The sequence below is a fragment of the Monodelphis domestica genome, chromosome X (genome assembly GCF_027887165.1).
Source record: "Monodelphis domestica isolate mMonDom1 chromosome X, mMonDom1.pri, whole genome shotgun sequence".
NCBI classification, from domain to species: domain Eukaryota; kingdom Metazoa; phylum Chordata; class Mammalia; order Didelphimorphia; family Didelphidae; genus Monodelphis; species Monodelphis domestica.
In genome coordinates, this window is record NC_077235.1 from 30472532 (window position 1) to 30500427 (window position 27896).

The following is a 27896-nucleotide window of genomic DNA, read 5'->3' on the forward strand; positions in this document are numbered from 1 at the left end:
TAGACTGGCACAGAATGAATCTAAATCAGAATTATTGTTGGCCATAAGTCATTTACACCCTGTTTGATGCTGTTTTAAATACTTTTAAAATGTTTTAGATTCAACAGAATGCTTGAATCTTGGATTTTTTCATATGCAAAAATTGGCTCCTTGAGCTCAGGAATATCTGTTTCTGATTTTTTTTTTTTAAAACCCTTACCTTTGGTCTTGGAATCTATACTGTGTATTGGTTCCAAGGCAGAAGAGTGGTTAGGGCTAGGCAATGGGGATCAAATGACTTGCCCAGGGTCACACAGCTAGGAAGTGTCTGAGGCCATATTTGAACTTAGCATTTCCCATCCCTAGGCCTGACTCAATCCACTGAGCCACCCAGCTGGCCCCTGATTTTTTTTTTTTTAATTTTGAAGGGACATTAACAAGTTTAGGAAAATAAATATATGATTGATCATTCAGTGCACATTATCAAGCATCTGGTGCTGAGGTTACAAAAATGAAACCACTCCTGCCTCCAAGAACTTTTCCTTCTATTGTGGGAAATAGCATGTGTGTGTATGTGTATATATATATATATATATAAAATATGCCTGATATTTACATGGTGATTTCGGTTGAGTTGACACTACAGCAGTTTCAGAATTAGGATAGACTTCCTTTAGAAAGCAAGTACTTAAGCTGAGTTTTGAAGGAAGCCAGGGTGTGGAGGAAGAGCATGGAGTACTTTTGGTATAGAGATCTGAGGATGGAAGTTTTGTGTGTAAGGAGCAGCAAGATGGCTAGTTTGGCTAGACAACACTGCAAAAATGGAGACTGAAAAGGAGGAACCTGGCTGTGAAGGGCTTTAAATGCTAAACACAGAAATTTGTATTTAGATTCTGAAAGAGTCACTGGAGTTTAGTGAATTGGGAAATGATGTGGTAAATTCTGTGCTTTAGGAAAATGTCCCTGCAATTTGTGTTAAGTGGAAAATGAATTGAAAAGAATAGTGAAAGTAGAGAAGCCATTTAGGAGACATTTAGGAAATTCAAATGGGAGAAGATCTCAACTAGAGTGGTGGCCATATGAATGGGGAAAAAGGAGCCAGCTAGCTATATGATATCTGAGGAAGATTTAAGAGTAGATTTTGAGTTTTCTGAATCTAGTTCAGTGGTAGAATGGTAATATTCTAGATAGAAGTAGGGAAGATTGGAACCTGGTTTGAGGAGGGGTAATTAGTTTATTTTTGCACTTGTTGAGTTAAAGGTATTGTTGATGCATCCAGTTTTAAATGTTCTATATAGTCGTTTGATGAGGTGGATCAAGAGACTGTTTCTATACACCTGGGAGTCATCTGCTTTGGAAACTAGAGTTCAGTGAATTAAGAGGGCTAAGGAAGGAGCCTAAGGATATACTCATAGTTTGGGGGCATATTATGGGTGATGATCCAGCTAAGAAGTCTTAAGGTGTGTTTAGACAGTCATTCAGAAAACAAATCATTTGCACCAAGCCCTGGGGAAGGTTAAGTGACTTGCCCAGGGTCACACAGGAAGTGTTTGAGACTATATATGAACCCTGAACCTCTTGTTCCTTAAACCTGGCTCTCAATTTACTTGAACCACCCAGTTGCCCCTTCCATTACATTTTAATCTAGTTTGTTCATGGCTGCTGAATATTGGATGCTGGTGGGACAAAGGAAGCACAAGAAAGGCAGGTAGAGGAGGACCAAGAGATAGCAATGTCACCAAAACCCATAGAAAAGAGAAATTATTCACATGATCAGGGGATGGTCAACAGTGTTGAATGCTGCAGTGCTGTTAAGGAAGTAGAGGAAGGAGAAAAGGCCTGTCAAGTAGAGATCACTGGTACTTATGGTGAGAACAGCTTCAGTTTCTTTGGACTAGAAGCTTGTTGACAAAAGGCTGAGAAAGTGAGTCTTGGAAGATGGAAGAGTTTCTAGGAGTTTGGTTGTGAAAGGGAGAAAAGATAAAGGGATTGCTTGTGGGGAAGGTGGTGTCTAGTGAGGGTTTTAAGACTGCTAGAGACCTAAGTAAACAAAAGGCCTGGATCCAGAGGTGAAAGCTGATTTGGGATCTGACTCTTGGAGAGGAGACTTGGGATCAAAGGTACAAGTAGAAGAGGCACTACCTCTCCAGTAACAAATGGGAGATGATGGAAATGAGAGAAGAAAAAACTTGCTCTCAGTCCCTTTAGTTTTCTCAGTAAAGAATGAGTTGTGGTCCTCCCTTAGTAGTAGTGGGAAGCTTGAAAAGAGATTTGGAACAGTGTCTGGAAATATGATAAAGAATCAATTAGAGTTTAATAAAATGATTGCCTTGCTGTAGTGAGTACCCAGTTCACATTAGATTAGATAACAGATTCATACTGGACTCAATCATGTATGTTTGTTTTTTAATTAAACTTTTATTCAGGATTTAACACAAATGAGTGTTTCCACATCCAAAGTACAACAGGAAAGGTTGCACATGAAATTTGCATCTCATAATACAACTTGTTTTCAAGTATGTAATAAATTAACATGTAATTTTCAAAGTTGTCCTGCTTATCTGTGTTTCCTTCTGGCCTTCTGTTTGTGTGTTTAAAAAATGTTCTAGTGATTATCTTTTTTTTTTCTGGCATTAGTATTGCCTGTTCCCTTTCCCTCTCAAATTGGGAAGGAGGGTAAGGTAAACTAAAAGTCTTGTAAGAAATATGCACAGCGAAGTAAAACAGATTCTCACACTTGTGACTGAAAATGTATCAGTCAAAAAATAAAGATGTATCTCTTATTCTGAACCTTTAGTTGTTTACCTCTATGCCAGGATTTGGAAAGCATGATTCATCATTAATCTTCTATAGTCATGCTTGGTCTTTGAACAGATAAGAGTTCTTTAAGTCTTTCAGAGTTGTTTTCCTTTTCAATATTGTGATCATTGTAAAAATTATTCTCCTGTTTCTGTTCACTTCGTTTTATAACAATCTATTCAAGTTTTCTGTTTTTTTTCAATTCACCTGTTTCATCATTCCCTATGATATATTAATAGTCCCTTATCTTCATATCTCATAGTTTGTTCACCATTCCTCATTTGATGGTCATCCCCCTTAGTTACTAGGACTTCACTACAACAGAAAGCTACCATAAGTTTTATGCATATAGATCCCTTTACTATTTTGTAGATAATTGGGGTATGCTTCTAGTAGTGATATCACTTGGTATTGACAGTTCAGTGAAATTTGAGGGCATAGTTCTGAAATTACTTTTCAGAGTGGCTATGCCAATTTACAGCTCTGCCAACAGCATATTAGTACACTATTTTTCTGTAACTTCTCCACCATTTGGCTTTTTTGCCCAATTGAAAGCTGTGAGGTGGAACTTAAGAATTGTTTTAATTTGCATTTCTCTAAAAGTGAATTGGACCATCTTTTCATATGATAGTTGAAAGATTGACTCTTTACAACTGCTTGTTTATATAGTTTTTGTTTTTATAAATTTGAACCAGTTCCTCTTAGAAATGAGTCCTTTCTTTATTGGATAAATATGCTACATGATTGAATGACTTTCTCCGACTCAGTTGAGCACTTAATATTTCAACTCATTCTAGGTTTTGTAATTATTTTTCAGTCTTTCACTTCCCAACCTCAGAAAAAATATTCTTTTTATAATTGAAGCAAAGATCAATTTCAGTTGCTCATAAAGAAGCTCAGTTCAGTTGCCATGAAGCACAGACTTAAAAAAAATTAATATATTGTCTCATTTTTAAGGTTATAGTTTCTTTAAAAACATCCTATCTACTTACAGAAAAATTATACTTATGGTACATTGAAAAATGTTGGGGAATGAAATAGGAAATATTAGCTAGTTCAGTAAATGAGTATTGTTGGCTGGTCATGCTGTCAATCAACATCTGACTAATTGTCAGTAGTTGTCATTGGTTCTGCCTAGCATGTTAAAAGTACAACCAGTCAGATGTGTTACCCCTCTTTCCACTGATAGAACCCAATAAAGGCCAATGCTTTAGTCTAAAGATTTGACTTTGCTGTTGTTTCAGAAATGCCAGAGCAACAGTGGATGATATCGAGCAAGTCCTGTCTTTGAAGTTCAGAAACCTTTTCTTGACATGTAGAGTTCATTGTGTCTTGTACCAGAGGTTCACAGATAAGGAGTTGGAAGAGATTTTGGTGATCATCTTATTCAGTTCCTTCATTTTCACAGAGGAGCAAATAGGCCTGGAGAGGTTAAATCCAAGATCATACAACTTATTAAGTAGTAGATCTGAAATTCATACTCAGTTCCTAGTTTTTCCATTGTACCACAATGAAACATTTCTTTCACAATCTGTTTCTCAACTTGAACCCTCTGCCAGTTCTTCACACTTCAGCCATGCCTATCTTTTTCTGAGATGAGATGTAACATTTTGTTCATATTGCTTTCTGCTGTCTCCTGAGAAACCCTTCTCTCTTCACTTTTCTAGGAAAACAGCCTAATAGAGTGGAAGGAACACTGAACCAAAATCCAGTAAACCTGTGCCTATAGAATAGTACTCCTTAAGTGTTTGACCGGAATCTTAAATTAATTTTACGTATTCATTAAGCCTTTATTGAGACCTTGCTATGTGCTTGGAGCTATCTTGGGCACTGGGGTTACAGAGGCAAAAGCAAACCATTCCTCTCCTCCTAGACCTTTAATTTTATTGGAAAATATGTACATATATAAGTAAATGTAAAAATATATACAAAATAAATGGTATGGGAACTTAACACTTGTATTTGGTACTGTTGTATGCCCTGTATTTCCTGAAATTTTAAAAAAAGTTTCGTGGCACTTTATTCAACTCTTTGTCTTATTGGCTGGAACCTTTTCTTACCAGCCACAAAATTGAATGCTTCTCTAACTTTTGGTTGGATCTGTTCCTCTTCTGTCTTTTCATGTTCTTTTCTAGACTTCATTTGTCATTCTCAAGCAGATGACTCCTAAATGTACTTTGTCTTTATTTTTTTATCCTAGTCACATATTTCCATGTACTTATAGAATAGTACTCCTTAAGTGTTTGACCAGAATCTTATTAATTTTATGTATTCATTAAGCCTGTATTGAGCCCTTGCTATGTGCCTGGAGCTATGTTAGGCACTGGGGTTATAGAGGCAAAAGCAAAACATTCCTCATGGATCTTGAATTTTATTTGGAGAATAAGTAAATATAAAATATATACAAAGTAAATGGTGTGGGAACTTAACACTTGAACATTGGGGAAAGCCTTCCATATGAGATAGTATGAGTTGAACTTTGAATAAAGTGAGGTTTCCTAGGAGGAGTTGTGTGCACATCAGGCATTGGAGACAATCAATGAAAAGCCACCTAAATGGGAGGTGTAATGTCCTGCACTATAGGAAGAACAAGTAGGTCACTTTGGCTGGAATCTTGATTTTTTTGAAGAGGAGCAATTAAAAAAAATTATTTTTTTCTGATTTATATGTAAAAATAATTTTTAACATTTAAAAAATTTTGAATTTCAAAATCCTCCCTCTTCCCCTCTGCATTCCCTTGAGACAGTAAGCAATTTAATCTAGGTTATACATGTACTATCATACAAAACATTTTCGTTTTCATTGTTGTGAAAGAAGACACATATCACTAATAATACCCTTCCCCTCAAATGAAGAAAGTAAAATTAAAATTGTATGCTTCAATCTGCAGAGTCTACCAGTTCTTTCTCTAGTGATAGATACCACTTTTCATCAAGAATCCTTTGGAGTTGTTTTTGAGTTATATTGCTGATAATAGATAAGTCCTTCACAATTGATGATTGTTCAATACTGCCATTACTGTACAATGTTCTGCTCTCTTTACTTTGTATTAGTTCACATATTCTGGGCAGTCTTCTGCTTAGAGGGAATAAGGGAGGAATAATATGGGAAGATACAGGAAAGAATAAATTCAGCAACTACTATGGGAAATATGATTAGTCAGATAGGGAAGAGTTAAAGGGATCTATTAAACATCTAGAGCCTAGTTTACATTGCATAACATACATTTTTTGAGACCTACTCTTAAAAGAGGCTTTGTGATTTAGGTGACTTCCTCCATCTGGGTTCAGTAGATCTTAGGTCAGAACAGAAGAGATTGATGGCAGGGTTGGGGTTTGTTAAGACATGAGTAATAATAGGGGGGAAAGGAATTTAGGAGGTAAAATACAATTGAACTGGGTAACTGATCTCAAGATTGAGAAGGGAGGAAAGTGAAAACAGACCAGGGATTGAGCCTAGGAAATCGATGTGGGATGGTAGGAGTGGAAGACTTCAGGAAGATTAAAAATAGATTTAGGACGACTGATGCATGGGTACAAATTGATTTGTTCATAGGCAGAGGAATAAGATGTATGTCATTTGATGATAGTGCTCTATCATTGGTCCGGTAGGTACAGTGAAACCCTTTGATGAGTGGAATTAAATTGGAATTTTGAGGGTTAGGGTTGAAGAAGATAGAGATGAGAGAGCAGGAGTTTGAGGATGGTATTTACTTAGGTAGTCCATTCTGCATCATTTGAATTTGAAGCAAATCTTTGCTAGCTAGGAGGAAGATATGTTTTAACTGGGATGTCTACCCTTTATTGAGTACTATTAATTGCAAAGTGCAATATCACTTGTCTTTTTTCAAAGTCACTCTTTGCTATAAGATATCTTAGATTTTCTTATGTATTTACAATCTTTTGACTTTTGTTTGAATACTTTATTGTTACCTTGTGGAGCAATTGGCAGTTATCTGGTCCATTTTAATTTTCAGGGAGTTCTTTCCTTAGGGGAAGATAGGATATTTAAAAATTGAACTGCCTGAAAGGACAGTGCATAATAGATTTAATATTGAAGCAGCTTGAGGCCTGCCTAAGTATTGAAAACCCTAAGGTAATGCCACCAGTTCTTCAATGCCATTTTTAAAAAGTATCCAGGTATTCCTGAATAAAATTGAAAGTTTGGCTAGAAGATGTTTACTTTCTTAATGAAAAGTCTGCAGGATTTTGTTAAGCTAAGATGGAATATATGAGTTGCTTTATTTAAATTTTATAAATAATTTTCTACTTGCTATGAAAGTAAATTGAAAGTTCCTTGTAACTAGCAAATTATTGTAGTAGGACATCTGTTCACAGAAAATATCACATCATCTTTAGTCTGTGAAGTCCGAAACTACTTAATTTGTTCTTGATATACTTGTGCTTCTCATTGCAGTCCACTGTCTGTTTTATGTTCAGTTATTTCCATTAGGTGAAATGAGATAATTGGTAAAGGGCTTTGAAAACTTCAAAAAGCCACTATGTAACTATAGATGTCTAGGTCATATGCAAAACCCAGTGGAATTACTTGTTAGGTACAGGGAGTGTAGGGTGTGGGGGTGGTAGGGGAAAAGAACATGAATCATGTAACCATGGGAAAATATTCTAAATTAATTAAATAAAAAATTTCAGTTAATTAATAATATAGGTGTCTAGGTAGCAGAATAAATAGAGTGAGTAACTTAAGAGTTAGGAAGATCTGAATTAAAATTTGAGTGGGTTGACACTTAACTTGCTATGTGACCCTGGCCCAGGTCACTTAAACTCCCCATGCCTCATCTGTAAAATAGGGGATAATAATAGTACCTACCATATAGTTATTGTGAGAATCAAATGAAATTTAATAAACACTTTGCCAGTCTGAAATAGACTCTGTTTCCTCCAAATTGAATTGATACTTTTCTAAATTTGTATAGGATTGGTGTTTGCAAAAGTAGTCTAGTGTAATCTGAAAAATCTGTGTGTGGTGCTTATGATTTTGGGATTTTTCCAGTATTTTATATTGATAGATGCTGTTAACAAAATATGGACTATGGACTGCATGAACTGAAGGACATTCAGACTAGACATACTCAATCAGAAATGTGATCTTTTACCAGTTCCCTCTTCCTTTAACAAACATCAGATTACATTTTTCCTGTGGATACTGTTTCATAATGCTACTATGGAGTCCTAGTTAGATGAGATCCTTATAGAAATACCTACTTTGGCCAGTGTGAGTTTTGGCCTTTAGCACACTAGTTTGCATCTTGCGAGGCAATTGACCTTAATGATACTAACTGTGAAGATTGGATTTAGCTATCTCCAGATTGTAACAATGAAGATACTTAGCTCTTTCGTTATTATGAAGATAAAATTGTAATCTCCTGATTGTAACAATGAAGATATTTAGCTCTTCCTTTATAGTGAAGCTAGAATTGTAAGCTACAATCTATTTTTAGATTTTAACTACCAAAAGGTGAATTAACCACAAAAAGGTTTTAAGTAACTACAAAAGGCAAACTTAACAAGAGGTATTAAGTAACCCAAAAAGATATAATCTAACCAGAGAAGGTGAGAACTAAAGAGTGGGCATTCCTGGAGAAAAGTATCTGCTGTGATTGGTAAACATGAAAATTTAGGGGAAGTGACATGAGAAAAAAAGTCTTTAAATAGAGGAAACAAAGATTGATGAGGGACAGTCAGTTATCTGGACTTAGAGTGAAGGATCTGTCACTGAAGGGAATACCCAGAGGAGCGACAGGAAGGCAGACACCCAGACTTCTTTAAGACTGTCTCCATTGGTGAATGAAAAGCTGACTTAGTGACCCCACCTTGCTGGAGGTGTGAAGCTTTCAGGAAAGGCCCCACTTCTTGAGACTTCCCCTGGCTGGGACTTAGAAATTCTAACTGATATCAGAAGAAGCTCAGCGTTTTCTTTCTCTCTCATTCCTTAATATCTTCCTAATATTGTAAATAAACTACCAAAAATTCCATTTACTTTAGTAATTCATTTTGGGATTTAGAAATTAAATCCCTGGCGACCACCTAATTAATAAATTATTTTAGTCCAACCACAATTCATTTTAACATAACCAAATTTCATTTTAGTTGTATGTACCTGGCCATTGCATTGCTAGGTACAATCAAGGGAGCCATTGTTATATATTGGTGTGCTTTGTTAATTGTGGTTCCTTGCTGCATGTATATCTCTGAGAATAGAGGAGATGGGTAAAACCTAGGTTAATATGTTTCTGATAATTCACTATCCTGGTCTACATGGTGCACCTATTGGGCATTGTAGAGCTTGCCATATTTATAGTCAGCATATATGCTATTCTTTTGGTTGTTCCTTATCTTATTTTGTATGATTTCTTTGTATTCTCATATTTCTTGGAATTTCTATATTTATGATTGATGTTGCAGTAATCTATTATATCTTTAGCCTATGTGCAGATATTCTTCAACTGATGGACACTTAGTTTGTTTCTAGCTTTTCCTGTTAGAAATAATGCTACAGTCCTAAAACAAGAATTAGAAATTATTAATGACTTGAAAGAATACTCTAGAACAAATGAGCATAGTAGTTTAGTGTTTGATAAACGCAAAGAGTCTAGCCATTGGATCAAGAACTCACTATTTGATAAACGCTTTTGGGAAAACTGAAAAGGAGTCTGGGAGAAACATGGAATAGACCAGTGTCTCAGTGTATACCAAGGATAAACTCAAAATGGGTATCATTACTCCTGATAAAAGGGTGATTGATATCAGCACAGTAGTAGAACATGGAAGCAATTACAAGTCAAATTTCTGGATAGGGGAAGAAGTCATGTCAAAGAAGAGGTAGAGAAATCCGCAGGAGATAATGCATAATTTTGATTACATAAAATGACTTTTTATGTTGAAACAAAACCAATGTAGACAAAATTGGAAGAAAAGCAGACAAAAGATCTTTGCAGCAAGTTTCTCTGATAAAGGTCTCATTTCTTAAATATATAGAAGCCAAATTTAGGTGAATAAAGACCATTCCTGAATTAATAAATAGTCATGAGATATGAACAGACAGTTTTTAGATGAAAAAATCCAAACTATCAATGGTCATATGAAGAAGGTATTCTAAATCATTAATTGTAGAAATACAAACTAAAATAACTCTTGAGATGCCATCTCACACTCATCAGATTGGCTAGCTTGACAGAAAAGGGAGATGATAAATACTATGTGGATGTGAGAAAATAGGTATACTAACACACTATTGGTGTTGCAGTGAACTAGTCCAATCATTCTGATAAGCAATTTGGAACTAGTCCTGATAAATACTGGACTATCCGAACCCTGTCAGCAATAGCCCTACTGTGGCTTTACCCCAAAGAGATCAAAGAAAGAGGACAAGGACCCACAAGTACAAAAATATTTAAAGCATTTCTTTTTGTGGTGGCAAATAATTAGAAACTGAGAGGAATCCCATTAATCAGGACAAGTGAACAAGTTATAGTATTTGAAAGTGATGGAATAATCAACTGTGAAAGACTGAAGAACTCCAATCAGTATAATGATCCAACATAATTCAGAAATATTAATGATGAAAAATGCTATCTGTCTCCAGATAGAAAACTGATGTACTCAATCCAAATTGAAGCATGTTTTTCTTTGTGGGGAAAAGGACATGACTAATACTGAAAAGTGTTTTGCATGACTTCATATATGTAATGAGTTATATATGCCTTGCTTTCTTAGTGGATGCATAGGGGGTGATGGGAAGGAGGGAATTTATAACCGAATATAAAATTGAATTTTAAAAAAGAATGTTCTAGATCAGTGATTCCCAAATATTTGGGTCTCAGGATCTCTTTACACTACTTTTATTTGTGAGTTAAATCTATTGACATTTGCTGTATTAGAAACTAAAAAGTTGTAGTATTAGTATGAAAAGTTTTGACCTTTGAACCCCAGAAAGGATCTCAGGAATATCCTGAGATACCCTGAGTACATTCTAAGAAATACTGCTCTAAATCACTAATAGTAACCCATGAAATAAGCAATAATGACAAAAGTTAGGAATAGTCCGTGTTAGAGGTGTGGAAAGACAGGCACACTAATGCGTTGCTTGAGGAGCTATTAATTAATTCAAATGTTCTGGAAATCAATTAGAAATAATTTTAACAAAAGTGACTAAAATGTCCCTGATTTTTGACTCAAAGATTGTGCTACTAGGTATACACTTCAGGGAAGTTATTAACAAAAAGAAAACCCTGCATGTACTCCAAAAATATTGATAACAGCACTTTTTGTGGTAGCAAAAGAACTAGAAATAAAATACTAGCCATGGGGAAATGGCCAAATTGTGATAAATGAATATAATGGATTACTATTATTTTTTTAGACCCATACCTTCTATCTTAGAATCCATACTGAGTAGTATAGTTCCTAGGTAGAAGAATGATAAGGACTAGACACTCAATTTGCTCAGGGTCACATAGCTAGAAAGTGTCTGAGGTCAAATTTGAACCTGGGACCTCCTATCTCTAGGCCTGGCTCTCGAGTTACCTAGCTGCCAGTATAATAAATTATTAAAGTGATGTTAAAAAATGACAAATTTGATGAATACAGAGAAACAGGAAAAGACTTGAATGAATTGCAAAGTGAAGAAAGCAGAACCAGGAAAAACTAGAAAAAGACTATGATAATGTAAATAGAAAAACCACAAAACGGTTGAAAATGAATGTTTGTATAAGGAATGGGTATCTGACATAGTGAAGCATTTTTTTTTTAAACCCTTACCTTCCATCTTGTAGTCAATACTGTGTGTTGTTTCCAAGGCAGAAGAGTGTTAAGGGCTAGGCAATGGGGGTCAAGTGACTTGGCCAGGGTCACACAGCTGGGAAGTGTCTGAGGCCATATTTGAACCTAGCATTTCCCATCCCTAGGCTTGACTCTCAATCCACTGAACTACCCTACCTAACTGCCCCCAAATAGTGAAGTATTAAAGAGAATTGTATGGTAAATCTTTTTTAAAAATTACAATTAAAAGTTTTTTCTTAGCATGGTCTTTTTTCCCTCTCATAACTTTTCATTGTAGTCCCAATAATGAGACTACTAGTTTGAAGAGGCTCCTAGGATTCAATTTTTCCCCCAGAAAAGGTTGTATTAATTCATAGCTCCATTGCAGGAAAGGATGTAGGCAGCTAGGTGATAGCGTAGGAAGTGTTCACTTACTGAAGACTACCTCCTCCAGGAGAAGTGTTCCTAAACTATTATCTGAGCCTTCTTTTTGCTTGGATCCAGTTTAAACCATAGCTAGGACTCTACTGGTCTGTCACGACTTAGTGGGAAGGCACCTTCCTGGTCCTCCAAATCTGAAAATTCTATAGAAATTGTGGTATTATAGTAGTTGGTGACCACAAGGACACTGGCAAAAGCATTCTTCCTTAGGTTTTTTGGTCCCTGGAATATTCTGGTATTAAGGTGGTAATTTAAGAAGGTCTGGCTGAGAACTTGGGTGAAGGAAGATGCAGCATCCCTATTATAGGGACCAACTGTCTACTTCAAAATTTTCCCTTATGGTATATGGTTACTCTACTGAGATAGTATTCTCATTATAGTATTTTTTTTAAACCCTTACCTTCCATCTTGGAATCAATACTGTGTATTGGCTGCAAGGCAGAAGAGTGATAAGGGCTAGACCATGGGGGTTAAGTGACTTGCCCAGGGTCACACAACTGGGAAGTGTCTGAGGCCAGGTCTGAACCTAGGACCTTCTGTCTCCAGGCCTCACTCTCAGTTCATTGAGCTGCCCAGCTGCCCTCTCATTATATATAGTATTAACACTTAATCTCATCCAACACAAAGAGCCTCTTGGACAAGTGGGCAGAGGTATCCTTGACCATGTGCTCTGTTGCCAAAGCATTCTTGAATTCATTCAACTCCTCAGGGTCAGGGCCTGTAATTGCTCTTTTCTCCCTTCTCCAAATGGGCCTTTCTGTTTTGTGAGGTCTCCTTAGACTGACTCTAGGCAGTGCTTTTGGCATCAAGTTATGCCATCTTAAGAATCTCACCTAAGTATAGCCTGGAATTAGGGCTAGTGAATGTAACCTCAATTAAAGATTCAAGCCCCATTTGAAGAACCTGTGATTTGTTTTGAAGTTTTGCTGAAATGAGTAATCTGCTACAGTAGATAAAAGTGCAAGTGCTGCTTCTGGAATCAGGTAGATAGGAGTTAAAATCTGGCCTTGAAAAAGCCATTCTCTTCTTTGTGTTTTGATCATTATAAGTTATTGTGGTGTAGTTCTTTTTTGTTTGCCCATCCTAACTGACTTTGGACTTGTTGCTAGAGCTGACCTCTGCCACACTTTGGAGGGAGGGTGTGGATCCTATTCCTGCTTTTGGGGGGGTGTATTGATTGTTGTTTTATTGTAGGGTCTTAAGGACAGGAAAGGCTGCTCGAATTTATTCATTAGAGTTAATAATTGCTTTTGTTTTTTTGAGAAATACTGTTAGCAACAGTAAGGAAAGTTATGGTTCTTTCTATTCTCTTAAATATTGTTAAGAAAATCAGGTGTTGTGTTATTTTCCTAATGCTATACCAACCCTGAATTCCTGGTATAAATACAAACAAGTCACAGTATATGACTTAATAAATTATTGTAGTCTCTTTGCAAATATTCCTTTCCATATTTTTGCATTAATATTCATTAGATATTATTATACAGTTTTTTCCTCTGATTTTTTTTCTCTCCGATTTGGGTTTTAGGACCACATTTGTCTGAAAAGGAGTTTTAAGGTCCCTTTTTCTGTTTTTTAAAAACCCTTATCTTCAGTATTAGAATCAATACTATATTGGTGCTAAAGTAGAAGAGTAATAAGAGTTGGGCAATGAGGGTTAAGTGACTTGCCCAGGATCACCTAACTAAGATGTGTATGGGGCCAGATTTGAATCACGACCTTTCATCTCAAGGTCTGGCTCTCAATCCACTAACCACATGACTGATTCCCTTTTCCCATTTTTGCAAAGAATTTATGTAGTAGTGGAATTGTTTTTTGAATGATAAAATTCACTTGTAAATCTACTTGGTACTAGGGAGTTTTCTTTAGGAGTTCCTTTATGACTTGTTCAGTTTCTTCTCTGGAATTGTATTTAATTTTTTTTTGTTCTAGTTAGATAATTTAGTATTTTTAAGACATTTGTTCATTTCCTTTAAGTTTCTGTTTTTGGACCCATTTTGGGCAATAGTTTCTATTTCCTTTTTTTGTTGTGAATTACTTTTTAGTTTTAGATTTTGACCATTTGTTTTTCCTCTTTAAAAAAAATCAAGTTTGCTATTTATTTTAATATTGATGAATAGTTTTTTGTTTTGCTGTCACTTTTGCTAATCTCTTCAATTTTCAAATGCCATACCATTTTATACATATATTTTAAGTACTGAGTCATTTATCTGTGCTATCCTTAAGCATAATGTACCTTTCCTTCTTATCTCTTCTAACCATATTTTTTTTCCTGTTTTTGTGAGATTATCATTGTCAGCTCTACTGTGAATTTGCCTGAGGCATTATAAATCTTCCTCTTGATGCATTTTGGGATAGTGTTATATTGGCATCTGTATGAGGGATTGATTGCAGATAGGTAAAAAATGAAAACAGGGAAACCAGTTAGGTAGCTCTATCAACATCTTTGTAAGTGGGGTGAAGATATGAACTATGTAATAAGAGTGTGAAAGTGTGTGATCAGAGAGTAGAGCTATTGTTGATTTTGAACGAATAGTATTTGTCATTTCCTATGCCTTTTTCCCCAGTCAAAAACACCTCCAGGGTGATATTTTTAAAAGAAAGTGGCACTTTGAAAAGAAGAGACAAGTTTAGGGGACAGCCTGATCACAGTTTTGGCCATAATGAAGTTGAGTTGCCTGTGGGAACCCTATGACAATTCCATCTTGATATTTTCAGCAGGTAGTTGGAGAGATGGGTTCCATGAAGAGAGTGTTAGATATTGCCATATGAAGATGATAATTCACAAATGGGAGAAGAGATTTTAATAGAACAAACAACAACAAGAGCATTTCGATATATAAAGATCAGAAAAGAGGATTTCTATCCCTCTACCCATGTAAATGAGAATTGAAGGATTGGAGTATTACAAGTATTTGACTGGTATTGTTTATTTTGAGGGTTGATGCTTAAGAGAAATAATTTTTATTTAGAGAAAAATCAGGAAGTGGATAAAGGGAAAGTTGTGAAGATTCAGAAGGATACCAAGGTGAATTTTTAAGGGCTCCTTGAAATGCTGGCTTGCTACTTACTCATAATTCTGTAGTTCTCTGTAGACCAGGCCAAAACTTTATTTATATTACCCACCTACCATATGGTAAGAAGGAAGATGAGAGGAAATACATACTTGTTAATTAAAAAAAAAGAAAGATAAGCACACTAAAACTGGAATAATGTGCCGATTAGACACAAACTAAACAAGTTGTGGTATATGAATGTGGTGGAATATTTTTATTCTTCAGGGGAGCCACCTTTTAGATAGGTGGGGGAGTTGAGAACTCAGGTCTTCCTAACACTAGACCTGGTGCTTTATCCACTGTGCTATTAGCTTGCCCTCAGCTCTTCATAGTAAAGCAAATTATCCAGGAAGAAAGTTAAAGTCTGTTTAGTAAAAAGAAGTATGAGATCACTCTCCTGCTTTGGAGCTAGTTACCTAAAAAATGTAACTACTATTTCTAGGCTTTGCAAAACACTTGAATTTACTTTAGATCTAAATGTTCTAGATCAGATATATCTACCCCATCTCCATCTCTTTTCAGTCAAACTGAAAATTTCCATAGCAAATTACACTAGGTGTTTTCTCTACCCTTTGTCTTTGCTAAGTGATCCAGGAGTGACATAGCAAAGGTTCTACACTTGAAACTCAAAGAGATTGAGAATTATAGTTTATAAATAACCTAAGAATCATCTCAAATAAAATTATTTTCAATTGTAAAAGTGAAGCAATAATTTAAACCTACATTTCTGTTACTTTATTTGTATATTCAGATCCAACTGACATTAGATCTGTGTTTTATTGTAAATTGTTTATTTACCAAGTGCAAGTGTATTGGGATTGATGAGATTACATGATATGTATCTGAAGATGAAGTTTTGTTCAAGTGTTTCATATCTCAATATATTAATTTACTGCCATTTATAAGAAAGATGATTGAGAGAGGACAATACATTTAAAAATTATACCATATTTAAAAAAGTAGCCTCCTGCAAGGTCCTTGGTTCTTTTCCCTTCTAGTTTTTATTATTTATTTATTGACTCTTCTGCTGTCTGTAAGTCATGTCTCTCTCTTCCTTTTAAAAACCCTTAATTGAGCCTAATATCCCTACCAACAGTTGTCCTATATCTCTTCTGCTCTTCATGACAAAATTCAAGATGCTTTTACTTGATCTCTCTTCATGCTTTTCTCTTGTTTCATGCCTTTTTTTTTCAGTGCTTTGGAGCCATGCTTGTTCTTTGCACATTTTCAACTTTCAGTTTTGAGAGTGTTTGTATATGTATGTGTGTGTGTTCTTTCTATCTTGTATTCATTGTGGGTTTTTTTGTTGTTACTTTTTACCCTGTGTCACTTTGTATTCATCTTTATATGATTCTCTATTTATCATGTTTGTTGTTTGTTATGACAGTATTATTCTCCTCTGAGTACCACAATTTATCTTCCACTGACAAGCTTTTTTTTTTTTTGCCTGTTCTTTGCTATATAAATATTTTGCCTATATATGAGTACTTTCTTTTTATCAATTACTTCCCTGGATATAAGTTCAATAGTGGAATCTCTAGATTAGAAGATATTGATATATTTTTATTATCACTTTTTCCCAGAATTCCAAATTGCTTTACTAATAAATAACACACAGCTCCCAACAGTACTATTCCCATCTTGAGTCATTACTGCCAGTTTGTAGGGTATTAAGCAAAACCTTAATATAGTTTTGATTTTGCTTTTTTTCTTAATATTAGTGACTCAGTACATTCTTTGATTTAGTTGTTTATAGTTTGCTTTTCTTTTGAGAATTGCTTGTTCCTATCTTTTTGGCCACTTATCTATTGGGAATTGACTTTCAGTTTGCATATTTATTATTTAATTGTTTATATAGCTTGAATATCAAACCCGTATTTGATATATATAATACAAAAAATTTTTTCCCATTCAGCAACTTCCTTTTATGATCCTAGATGTAGAAGTTGTTCATGTGATCAAAGTTGCTTGTGTCATCTTTTGTAATTGCCTCTACTCCTTCGTTTCATTAGGAATACATCTACTCTTAACTGAAAGGCTTATGATCTATATGTCATCTCAGCTTTTAATGGTATGATATTTAATATATATGGTCACATCCACTAAATTTATTTTGAAATATGGTATATGATGTTGATCTGTCTGGTTTCTGCCTGACTACCTTTCAGTTTTTCTAGTAGTTATTATAGAAGTTCTTTCCTGAGTAATTTATGTTTTCTGTTTCACTGAATACTGGTTTACTGACTAGCATTGTTTTTTATTCTCTTGTCTAGTCTGTTCCATTGATCTACTCTCATTTTCAGTTAGTACGAGATGGTTTCAATGACTTATACTTTTTATTACAGTTTGAGGTCTGGAAGTGCTATTCTACCTTCATCTTTACCTTTTTTAGTATTTCCTTTTACATCCCAGACTTTTTTGTTTCTGCAAATAAATTTTGTGTTTTTAGAAGCAGTTATGAAAGGTAAATCTTCTAGAATATTGAGAGTTTTCCTTGATAATTTCTTGAAATAAGTAGACTCTTTTTAGTCATGGCATTCATGTAGTCCAATATATTACTAAATTATTTTTCCTCAATCTTTTTTTTAGGTAACTTGTTTTTCCAGTATTCAAATGTCAAATTCAAATATTTTGTATTTTCTATTTTTTCATTCTTTTGAGTTTGTTTTATTCTCTTAGAAATCAGACTTGGATCTTCTTGATTCCCAGTCTTATCTATATCTTTGCTTTTAATGCAACAATAATTTCTTGATATCCTCTTAATTCCTCACTCCTACCCTGTACATTTTATGAACAATGAAATTAAGAAAAAGTGAATATACACCATGAGAACTAGATATACAACATTCTGGTTTTGACTTCCCAATTCTACAAATAAGAGGTATGTTTTATCATTTTTTATAGGACTAAGATTAACCATTATAGTTCATTTTTTGGTATTATTTCTGTTTTCATTATTATTGTTAATAGTTATACTGTTGGTTTTGCTTATTTCACTTTATCTCATAGTTTTTCCATGTTTCTTTGAATTTCTCATTTATATCATTCCTTAAGCTGGTATAATTGAAAATCCGTTACCCTAAAAAAATAAACTACATTTCCCAGGAGCCTACTGACTTCCTGTCCATATGTACTTCCTATAGACAGAGGATATTAGGCAAGGACATTTAGGGTCTCACCTCTTTACTTCCGATCTTGGTGGTGGTAAGGTGGGTGTTTGAACTGGCTGATCAGCCATGGGCACATGGAATCCCTTAAAATATAATATTTTCATTATTGAGATTTAATTTTAACATTTACAAGGTATATCAATATTCTGATACATTGACATAATTCCATTGTATAGTTTTGTGGACTAACCCTGATTCAGACTGGTCTACTTGTACTTGAAATCTGATTTTAGAATGAACTTAGAAACTTATTAACAAAAGTTAACAGGTAATAAAAGGTTCACTTAGATAAGGTATAGGAAGAATATTCAAAAGCTTATTTCCCTTTGGTCTGCAAGAGTGAATGACCCTGATTCTATATGAATAAACCATTTTCTTTTTTTTTAATTCAACTTTATTTATTTTCAGTTCTGCATTTTCTACTCCTTCCTCCCCCACTTTGAGAAGGCAAGGTAAATCAAACCCATTAAAATATGTATAATTATGCAAAACAAGTACCTAAATTAGCTCTGTCAAAAAAGGAAAATTAAAGAACATATGCTTCAGTCTTTTAGTGTCTATTCGTTCTCTCTTTGGAGTGGGTAGAATGTTTCATCATGAATCTTTTGGAAATATGATTGGTCATTGTTGATCAGTTACTAATTATTTAGAGTTAATTGACTTTATAATGTGCTTATATAAATTGTTCTGATTCTATTAACTTCCCTTTGCATCAATTGATACAAGTCTTCCTCCGTTTTTCTGAAACTGTCCTCTTCATCATTTCTTATAGAACAATTTAATTCTGTCATGTATTTTTTCAGTCATTCCCCAATTGATGGGCTACCACAAAAAGAACTGCTCTCGGTATTTCTGTATATATGAACCCTTTACCTTTCCTTGTTCTCTTTGGCATATGGAACTAATTGTGGTATTGTTGGGTCAAAGGGCATAGTTCCACTTTGCTTTCCAGAATGGTTGGACCAATTCATATCTGTAAGATTTAGTTCATTAGTTTTTTGTGTTTTCCCACATCCCTTCTGATTTTTCTTTTTTGTCAGCTTTGCTAATCTTATGATTATGAGGTTTTTTCCCTGTTATTGACCAGGGAGTCAGGCCACCATGGCCTAGGAATACCAAGAGCCTTCCTTCGGCATAGTGTCTTGAACCGTAGCCTTTTGGGTCAGTGAAGCCTTAGTTACATATTCATTGCCTTTTACTAAGCGAATCTATTATACAAGGACAGAATACTGGAAATTGCTGATGGTTCTTTGTCATCAGATCCTATAGGACTTCTAGAGGACCTTCTACCTTTTAGTACCTTTACTGAACACTCTTATTTTTGGTGATGCAAGGAACTTCATAACCAATACTTTTGGAAAAAGAAGAAAAAATAAATAATTTAATGGTTTCTTGAAGAATTGACCAAATATGGAGGAGAATTATCTTAATCTGCATTATTTTAATAATCTGCTACATATGGTTGGTGATATAAGGTTTGAGAAAGAGGAGCAGGATGGGGACAGCTAGGTGATTGGATAGAAAGCTAGGCATGGAGATGGGAAGTCCTGGGTTCCAATTTGGCCTCAGATTTGGCCTTCCTAGCTATGTGACCCTGGACAAGTTACTCAACCCCCATTGCCTGACCCTTATTGCTTTTCTGCCTTGGAACCACTACGCAGTATTGATTCTAAGGCAGAAGGTAAGGGTTTAAAAAAAAAAAAAGAGGAGCAGGATGAGGCCTCAGCATAGATGTTAACATCTCTAGCACAGTCACCAGTTTGTATCACTGGTCAGAATTACTTTTAGTATAATAGCTAGAAATTACCTCACATACAATCTGTCCCAGTGATAGTGTTACTTTTGTAACTTGCTTTGTATCACTACTCTGTCATTGTTCCTGGCCCATCAATCAAGATGTTCTTTTTCCTGGGAGCTCCATCCAGGGAATGATAACAAATTTCTGTTCCTTTAGAGGCTTTGGCTGAGAGACTGGTCCCTTCTTCCTTCTAGGAACTCATCATTCCCACTAATTTAACTAGTTGACCCCTTTTTCTTCCACATATAAAAATCCATCATAGTTTTTTAGTGACAGTTTTACTTTCACTATGCTTTTCCAAACAGTATCATGCTCTGGTCCTTTAGATTCCTTTAGATCATTTCCAGGAAGAATTAGTCCGCTGCCAACTGAGGGGAACCCAAATCTCTAAGGGGAGTAGGGCCCTCAAGGCCTGAGTGATTGCCTAGGGTGATTGGGAGGGGCATGGGAATCAGTCTTTCTTTAATAGAAAATCTTACTGGAGGTTGAATAGGAGAAACTGCTGGACTGGAGTGTAATGATGACACCTCACCCCTACCTCTCCCTCCTTCCTGGTGGCATTGATTTACCATGGATATGGATGGCTTCCTGGAGGTGGGACAGGTCAATCTGGAATTAAGAGGCAAGGTCAAAACTCTCCCTGTGCTGGGTTTTAGAAGTCTAATTTGTCCTTTCAGGACTGCTCAAAGACTAGGTATATTGGGTGGGTACTCTCTAGGGCAGCTAATAGTTGCCTTATCCTTAGGGAGATCATATGATTCCACTGACAAGACAACATAGCAACATGGCTCCCATCTCTGTATTCTCACTCAAGTAATTTCTTAACTTTGGCATTCTTTCAATGCCAAATTCTTAAAATGGTTTCAATGTGGCTTAGTTCAGCAGAGAGCTCTCTCTAAGTATTATGAAATCTCTTGTCCCATTTTAAATTATGTCATCAGTATCATGATATATACATCAGTACCTTAAATATCATTTAGGCTTCTACCCCCTGCAATGTGGTGATGAGGGAAAATTCATGTAGCCCTGGGGAAGATAGCGAAGACATACTGTATTTTCTCTAATAAATTGTAAACTCTTGTTTACCATCTGCCTTTCTTCAACATAGGCACACTTGAGTTATTCTATGAGGAATTGGTAAAGGAAAGTACTTGTATAAATGGAGATTTTGAGCCTTTGGACTTAATCCCCCAGAAGTCTGTTAGTATTTCCCAAAATTCCCTTTTCCTGCGTCCCCAAGTTTTGCATGATTGTATTTAAGTGGCTGTAACTTCTGGCTCTCTTATTTTGGATCTGCGACCGGACTGAATTCAGGTAGTTCTTTTGCCCTAGGTATTAATAAAACTTTATAAAATATAATATTTAGTTATTAATAATTATAAAACTCCTACTTCAGCTTCCTTCATCTCCATTATTAGAAAGGAAATCCCTTTCCTCTTCTTGGGAACATGAAACGTTTTTGTTTTAGCTACAGTTGCATGGCTCAGGGAACTTTTTAAGGATTTCTTTTTGGCTCTATATACTGTTGCATAGTGGTTTCCAAAAGGGCCCCATATAAGTCCTGATTTCTAAGAGTTCACAATCCCTTTTCACTTAGTGGCCTGCCTTCTATAACTGCTTGTTAAAGCTTGGGTACCCCTATTGCTGGTCCCTTGCTATGAAAGAAGCCAGACTACCAGTTTTTTGCTGTCTCATATCCAAATGGTGCTAGGTAGTAGTAGAGAAGTTCTACTGCCTTCCTACTAGGTGTCATGGTATATAGTTTTACTGACACTCCTGTAATATCAAATAGACTGCTCTCAATTATTTTTTAGGTGCTATTCTCAAAGTACCTTTGTGGAGAGAGTGTCACCAGCTTCCTCTCATTTAGAATGTCTTAGGCTTCTGCCACAAGCCCCAACCCCTCTCTCCAGCAAACCTATTCACAGATATAGCAAGCAGTATTTGTCCTTTCCATGTCTGTCCTAATCTCCTTTTTCACCATTGGCTGGAGCGATGACAAGAAGGTAGAATATGATCGTCATACAATATGTTAAAGTTGAAAAGAGAGGCATAGATATCCAAGTGATCAAACCATTCCCTTTAGGAACTTGATGCAACTTAACCTCTAAAAAGATGGTATGAATATTTTGGTGTATTTCTTTTTGTCTTTGGTTTCTTATTCCAACAGAATTAATTTCTAAATTTTACTTATCTAGTCTACTCTCAAATTCCCTATTTCTGTTGATAGTGATTGTAGCAATTCTTTTTTCCTATAGTCTAATCCTTTCACACTGCAGAACTGATTTTATCTCCCAATGAAGTAATGGGGAAGAGCAGAGATGACACTTACCTCACCTCTTCATTGAAATGTCTACCAATTGGGATTGTCTCATCTTAGTCTTGTGATCAGAATGACTTGTTTTTGGTGTTAGATGGAGAGGACCAAAAAATCATAGTGTTAAACTGATATTGGAGGGTTGTTGTTAACTTTTTAGCCAATCAGAAGGCACACTTGGGTTTCTCAATATTTTGCTTTGTCATCCCATTATTCTTGCCATCTTGTCCTCCCTCACTTGGGTCTTTGATTACTGAGGAGTCATTGACCCAATTTATTGGGTAATGCTAGCCTAGTTAATAAATTGGGTTCCAGTCTTTGCTTTCTTAAGTCTGCCTTTGTTTCCATTACTACAAATTCTGTAATGGTTGTACTAATTCCCAGCACCAAAAATACTGATCCTTTTTGTTATCCTTCTTATTGATTAATCTTGGTTTTTTAATTATCTATTTTAATTTGCTGTTTGTGAGGTAAAACCCTCGGGTTATTTTTATTTTTATTTACTTTCTTTTGTTAGTGATTTGGTGCTTTTTTATGTTTATTGATAGTTGGGAACACTTTTGAGAACTTTTTTGTTCTTTTGTTTGTCTTTTATCCATTGTAGTGTAATATTGATCACAATGAGGAGCCTAAAATCATTAATAACAATGTTTATTAGGGTCATTTCTTGATGTCCTGGTATTGGGTATCCCAACCCACTCCCCCCTCTTGCCTAACTAAAAAAATGTAGTTAATAAATGTAACTAGTGGTAGTTTCCTTGCCTTGGTACAAGTTTGCAGCTGAGGTGAGGTCTAATGTCCAGAGTTCAAAGTTCTAATTGTCAGTCCATGGTCTTCTGCCAATATGAACTCCTGGTGCTGATTTTTTGAAGAATTACAATGAGGAGATCAGTGTGTGAGTATTACTGATTGGGAAGCTATTTGATATAGAATAATCTTTGCATTTGAGGTCACAAAACTTGGGTTAAAACCTCATCTCTGCTACATCTGACCTTGTACAAGTCACTTTGACTCATTTGCTCCTGTATAAAATGATTTTAAGATCTTTACAAAGTTCCAAATGCTATGATTTCATTTTAGGAATCTATATTTCCTATAGGAATCTATAATTCAACCATGTATTAATACTTCTTTCTTTCCCTAACAGTTTTGTTGATTTTATCATTGGATTCCAGGATCCTAGATTTAGAGCTAGAAAGAGACTTTAATGGTCATATAGCTCTGCTCTCTTTATTTTGCACTTGGAAAAAACTAAGTAAGAGAGGTGAAATGATTTCCCCAGCTTTACACTGTTATTAAGTTTCTAAATCAAGATTTAAACTTAGATCTTATTGAGTCCTACTCTAATCCTTTATCTGTTACACAACCTTGCCTTTCTAGTAGTTTCTGATACTGTTTTAAAAATCATTTTGACTAAGCAAAGATAATAAGAAGGATCAAATGATGGTTTGGTAGATTCTTGCTCACATTTTTCACCAAAATGAATACTTGGTAAATTATTTCATTAAATTATTGTAAAATTTCTCACATTAAAATAACTAGTTAAATATATTATACCTTCTTATAAAAGAAACAGTTTTTAAAAGACATTAAGACATGTTGAATTCAGCATTTAGTACTTTTTTTTGCGAGCCTGCATATGTTTTAACATCTTAACACAGATTACTTATTGTTATTTTTATTTCTTTAGTGAATTTAAGGACCAAAAGGTCTTTTTGGGGATATATTTGATTCAGGTTTTGAGAAATTTTACCTTTTTTTAAAAAATATATATATATCTTAAATGTTAACCTCAGAGACTAAAGTTTTCTATTTTTGACAGTGAAAGCAAGTTGAATACATTGGTGCAGAAACTTCATGACTTTCTGGCACAGTCTTCTGAAGAATCTGAAGAGGCACATTCTCCTCCAAGACTGACTATGAGCAAGGTTATAGGTAAATGGGAAGAATCTGATGGGGCCGATCTTAAAGATTCTTTGAATATTTTCAAATAAATTTTGCTTTCTGTTTGCCCTTCTTTGTTTTGTTAACAAAGATTTTACTTTTAGTTAAGATTCCTACTTATTTAGAGCCTTTTCCAGGAAGCTTACCTGGTGTGAATAAATTTGTGAAGTATATGATGGTGTTTATGATTGATAATAGGTCTCAGGTAGACTAATTACTAAAATCATAGCGGTCAATAGGATTTTTACAAGGTTAAGGTAATGCCAATTGTAGGATAATCTTACTCACAGCCATCTATTTATTAACAAAACTAAAGCAGCTGGCAATGTTTATTTTAGTCTTTAGAAATGATGAAATTCACAAAATGACTCCATTTGAATAGAGCAGAAATTAGGGGATTACTACTATCTTTTGAACTTCCTCTCCTACTCTTCTGTCCTACCAGGACTTTCCTTGTTTTTTCCTTAACATTATAGTTGGCCTAGCCTTACCTAGCTCAAAAGTATTTAATAAGTGTTTGAATTGAACTGAATAACAAAAGGTGGCTATTAAATTCCTAAGATCTTAGTAGGGGTTTTTATCCTAGTGAGGCATATAAAAGAAATTCAAAATAGGGTTTTACTCTTAGCTACTTAGAGCCTTATTGAGAATATTGAACTTTGAGCATGTGTGTATCAAGGGCTTATTGTCCACAATGTTCCCTTGCCTTTGAGATGATGAAATAGTTGCTTATTGTATTCCTAGATATATAGTTCCCAATGTAAGCTAAGAAGACCCATTTAAGTCTTTAAAAGCCTTGCTGACAGCTTAAAAAGCTCTAAAGACAGGGATTTACTAGCAGGCTCTGGCTTCTTAGGCAAACCATTCCCTATATTATTAGGATCCTTCTGTTAATATTTGGAAAGGACCCTTCCTCTTTCTTTGCCCTTGTCAACCCTCACAATTCCCTGAAAGAGCTCAGTCCTTATTCTAGTAGTTTGTTTACTTTCTTTATTGACCATAGGCATTTGTAGACCTGCCTAAAGAGCTACTGCTGTTGGAGCTATACATTGGTATTTAAAAGTTTTAAAACCTATTAGGCATTAACTTTTTCTCCATTAAAACCAAAAGCACCCTTTCAGAGTGCAGTCAACTGGAACCCTAGAAATGCTACCTTTACTGGAATTTAATTTTTATGTTTTTAACTAGAGTTTTATCCTTGCTATAAAGTCAGTTTATCATTACCTGCTAATTATACATGTAACTAAAATCTATGTTCTCTAGATTTTAGCATCTATTGATAAAGTCATATGATTTTAATTCTTATTATTACTATAGCTTATTACATATTGTTTTTCTAATATTGAACACACCTTGTATTCTTGGTATAAATTCCACTTCATAATGGTATATCATTTTTGTAATGCTACTGTTGTCTCCTTACTAATATTTTATTTAAAATTTTCATATAATTGGTCAGTAGGGATATTGGTCTTATTATTTCCTTCTTCCCTCCCTATCTATTCTTTTCCCTGGTTGAAATATTATCTGTGTTTTATTATGGTTTTGCCAAACTATATGCCCATTTGCATTGCAATTAATTAGAACACTGAATAAGATAAAATGTCATTTTTAGGTTCTTACTGGATCCAAGTGAAATTGTGCTTCAGGATCTTCCTTAGGGGAATCAATTCCTCCAGATGTTGTATTTAAGCTGCTACTAATAAATTCTCATTTATAACATCATGGATAACACTGACATCCAGGATCAGGATTTGCATATTGTTTATTTCTTTTTTGGGGCTGATTAATAAACTCCTTTCTGTATTTGACCTCATGATAGATTTTATCACTTGATGAGTTTTCTTTTTCTTTTCTTTTCTTTTCTTTTTTTTTAGTCCAGCCTTAGCAAGGTTAATATTGTCTCCTTAGTTAGATTTCCTTTATTAGGTTAATAGTAGTGCCCTGAAATATGGTTACATGGGCCAATTCTGCCTGCTATTTGTAGATTTTGATAACTGAGAGAGTGGCCATACAGCGTGTTCCAGTTAATTATTATTCTTTCAATAAAAGTTATAGTATTACTAAAATATCAATAACATTATTACATAATTTGTAATTATTAATCACTTGTATATATTTTCAAGAAAGACTGTCCAATAGAATGAGATATGTACCAATAAAGAGTTAGAATTGCTAATAGTCTACATAGTCACTGTCTAATTTAACACTTCTTTTGATAAATAGCTTCATTGTGTTTGGTATAAACTATAACCTGAGGGTTTGACTTCCATAGCATTCAACAGATATTTAATACTTGTGTTCTATGAATTGCACTTTGATGGACATTGAAAATGACACAAGAGTAAATAAGATTCAAGTTCCTGCCTTTAAAGAACTGACAGTCTAGTAGGAGTTTGGTAAGGCATATTAACAATGAGGTACCAACTAGAATATTATCAAAGTTTAAGGGAAGCAGAAAGTGCTATATGATTTCTTCCCTTTGGAGTCGATTAGCCATATATACCTTCATATAACTGGTGACATTTGAAGTGTAATTTGAAGTATAGGTAGTGTTGCAGTTGATGGAAATTCGAAGAAGTTATTTCGGAAGTTGGAACAGTGCAAGATGGATGTGCCATGGTAGCTTGCTCAACACTGACTGGGCATAAGTATTGTAAAGCTTGAGAGGCAAGTTGGAGTTAGAAGGTTTAAGTCCTTGAATTCTACGGTCAAGGAATTTAGTTTAGACTTGATTCTTTAGGTTATGGAGGCCATTCAATGTTTTTGAACAGTGGAGTGACCTGATGATGAGAACCATACGTTAACATAATTTGTGGAAAAGGAGATGGGAATTGTTGCTCTGGTGTAAGATTGCTGAATAGTAAGATAAAAGTCAGTGAGGGCTTGAAGTAGATAGGTGGTGAAAATGAGGTACTAGAGATAGATGAAAAGGACATTGTGGAGAATCAATAGGACCCCATAACAGGATTTGTGGGATGAAGAGTCAAAACTAAAGCTCTAGTGAGAATGGTTAGCTATTGACAAAGGTAGGAAGATAACTGGAAATTTGTTTCTTCTGCTGAGTGCTTCTATCTCTTTGGGCTTTTGTATTCCTTCCTGCTTTAAGATTCTATTTTCCTTTATGGCAACACTTCCTAAATTGTGTTCCACTGGGATTCTGGACTAGGAATTTCTATGTTGATGAGATTTGCCAATGATATTTGTTTTTCCTCCTTCCCCTTGAAGGGTCAGCTGAACCATGTTTGTAGTGGCCAAGTGTGTTAACAGTAAGAATCTTACTTCTGGGCTCTTACCATCATTTTTCTGCTCAGTCCTTCCTTCTCCCTTCCTATTCCATGTGAGCTAAGAGTTTGCCAGTCAGAAAATCTAAGAGCTGAGCTAAAAGAGAGAGACATTGTATCTCCCACCTCCTTTAAGTAGCTATTTGGAAAGATTCTCATTTTTTCACCCACTCCTATCTTTTGTAATTCAAATTGGTATGTTACTTTGATGAAATCAGTTAAGGTTGAACATTAATCACTATGTCTTCCTCCTACCTTTTATACCTGCTTCTTAAAGGGAATTTACCATTCCTTTGCAGGTCCCCCCTCCCCCCCCAATTAATCCTTA

The 27896-nt window shown here is 35.1% G+C and overlaps 1 protein-coding gene across 1 annotated transcript in view; it reads left to right on the plus strand.

Annotated features, from left to right (window-relative positions):
* Window positions 1-27896, plus strand: part of ATRX (ATRX chromatin remodeler) — a gene marked incomplete in the record, with an annotated part of 191522 nt that overhangs the window by 15282 nt on the left and 148344 nt on the right. Inside the window, 1 exon segment of the mRNA XM_056809652.1 lies at window positions 24163-24275. Coding sequence (XP_056665630.1) covers window positions 24163-24275 — 113 coding nt within the window.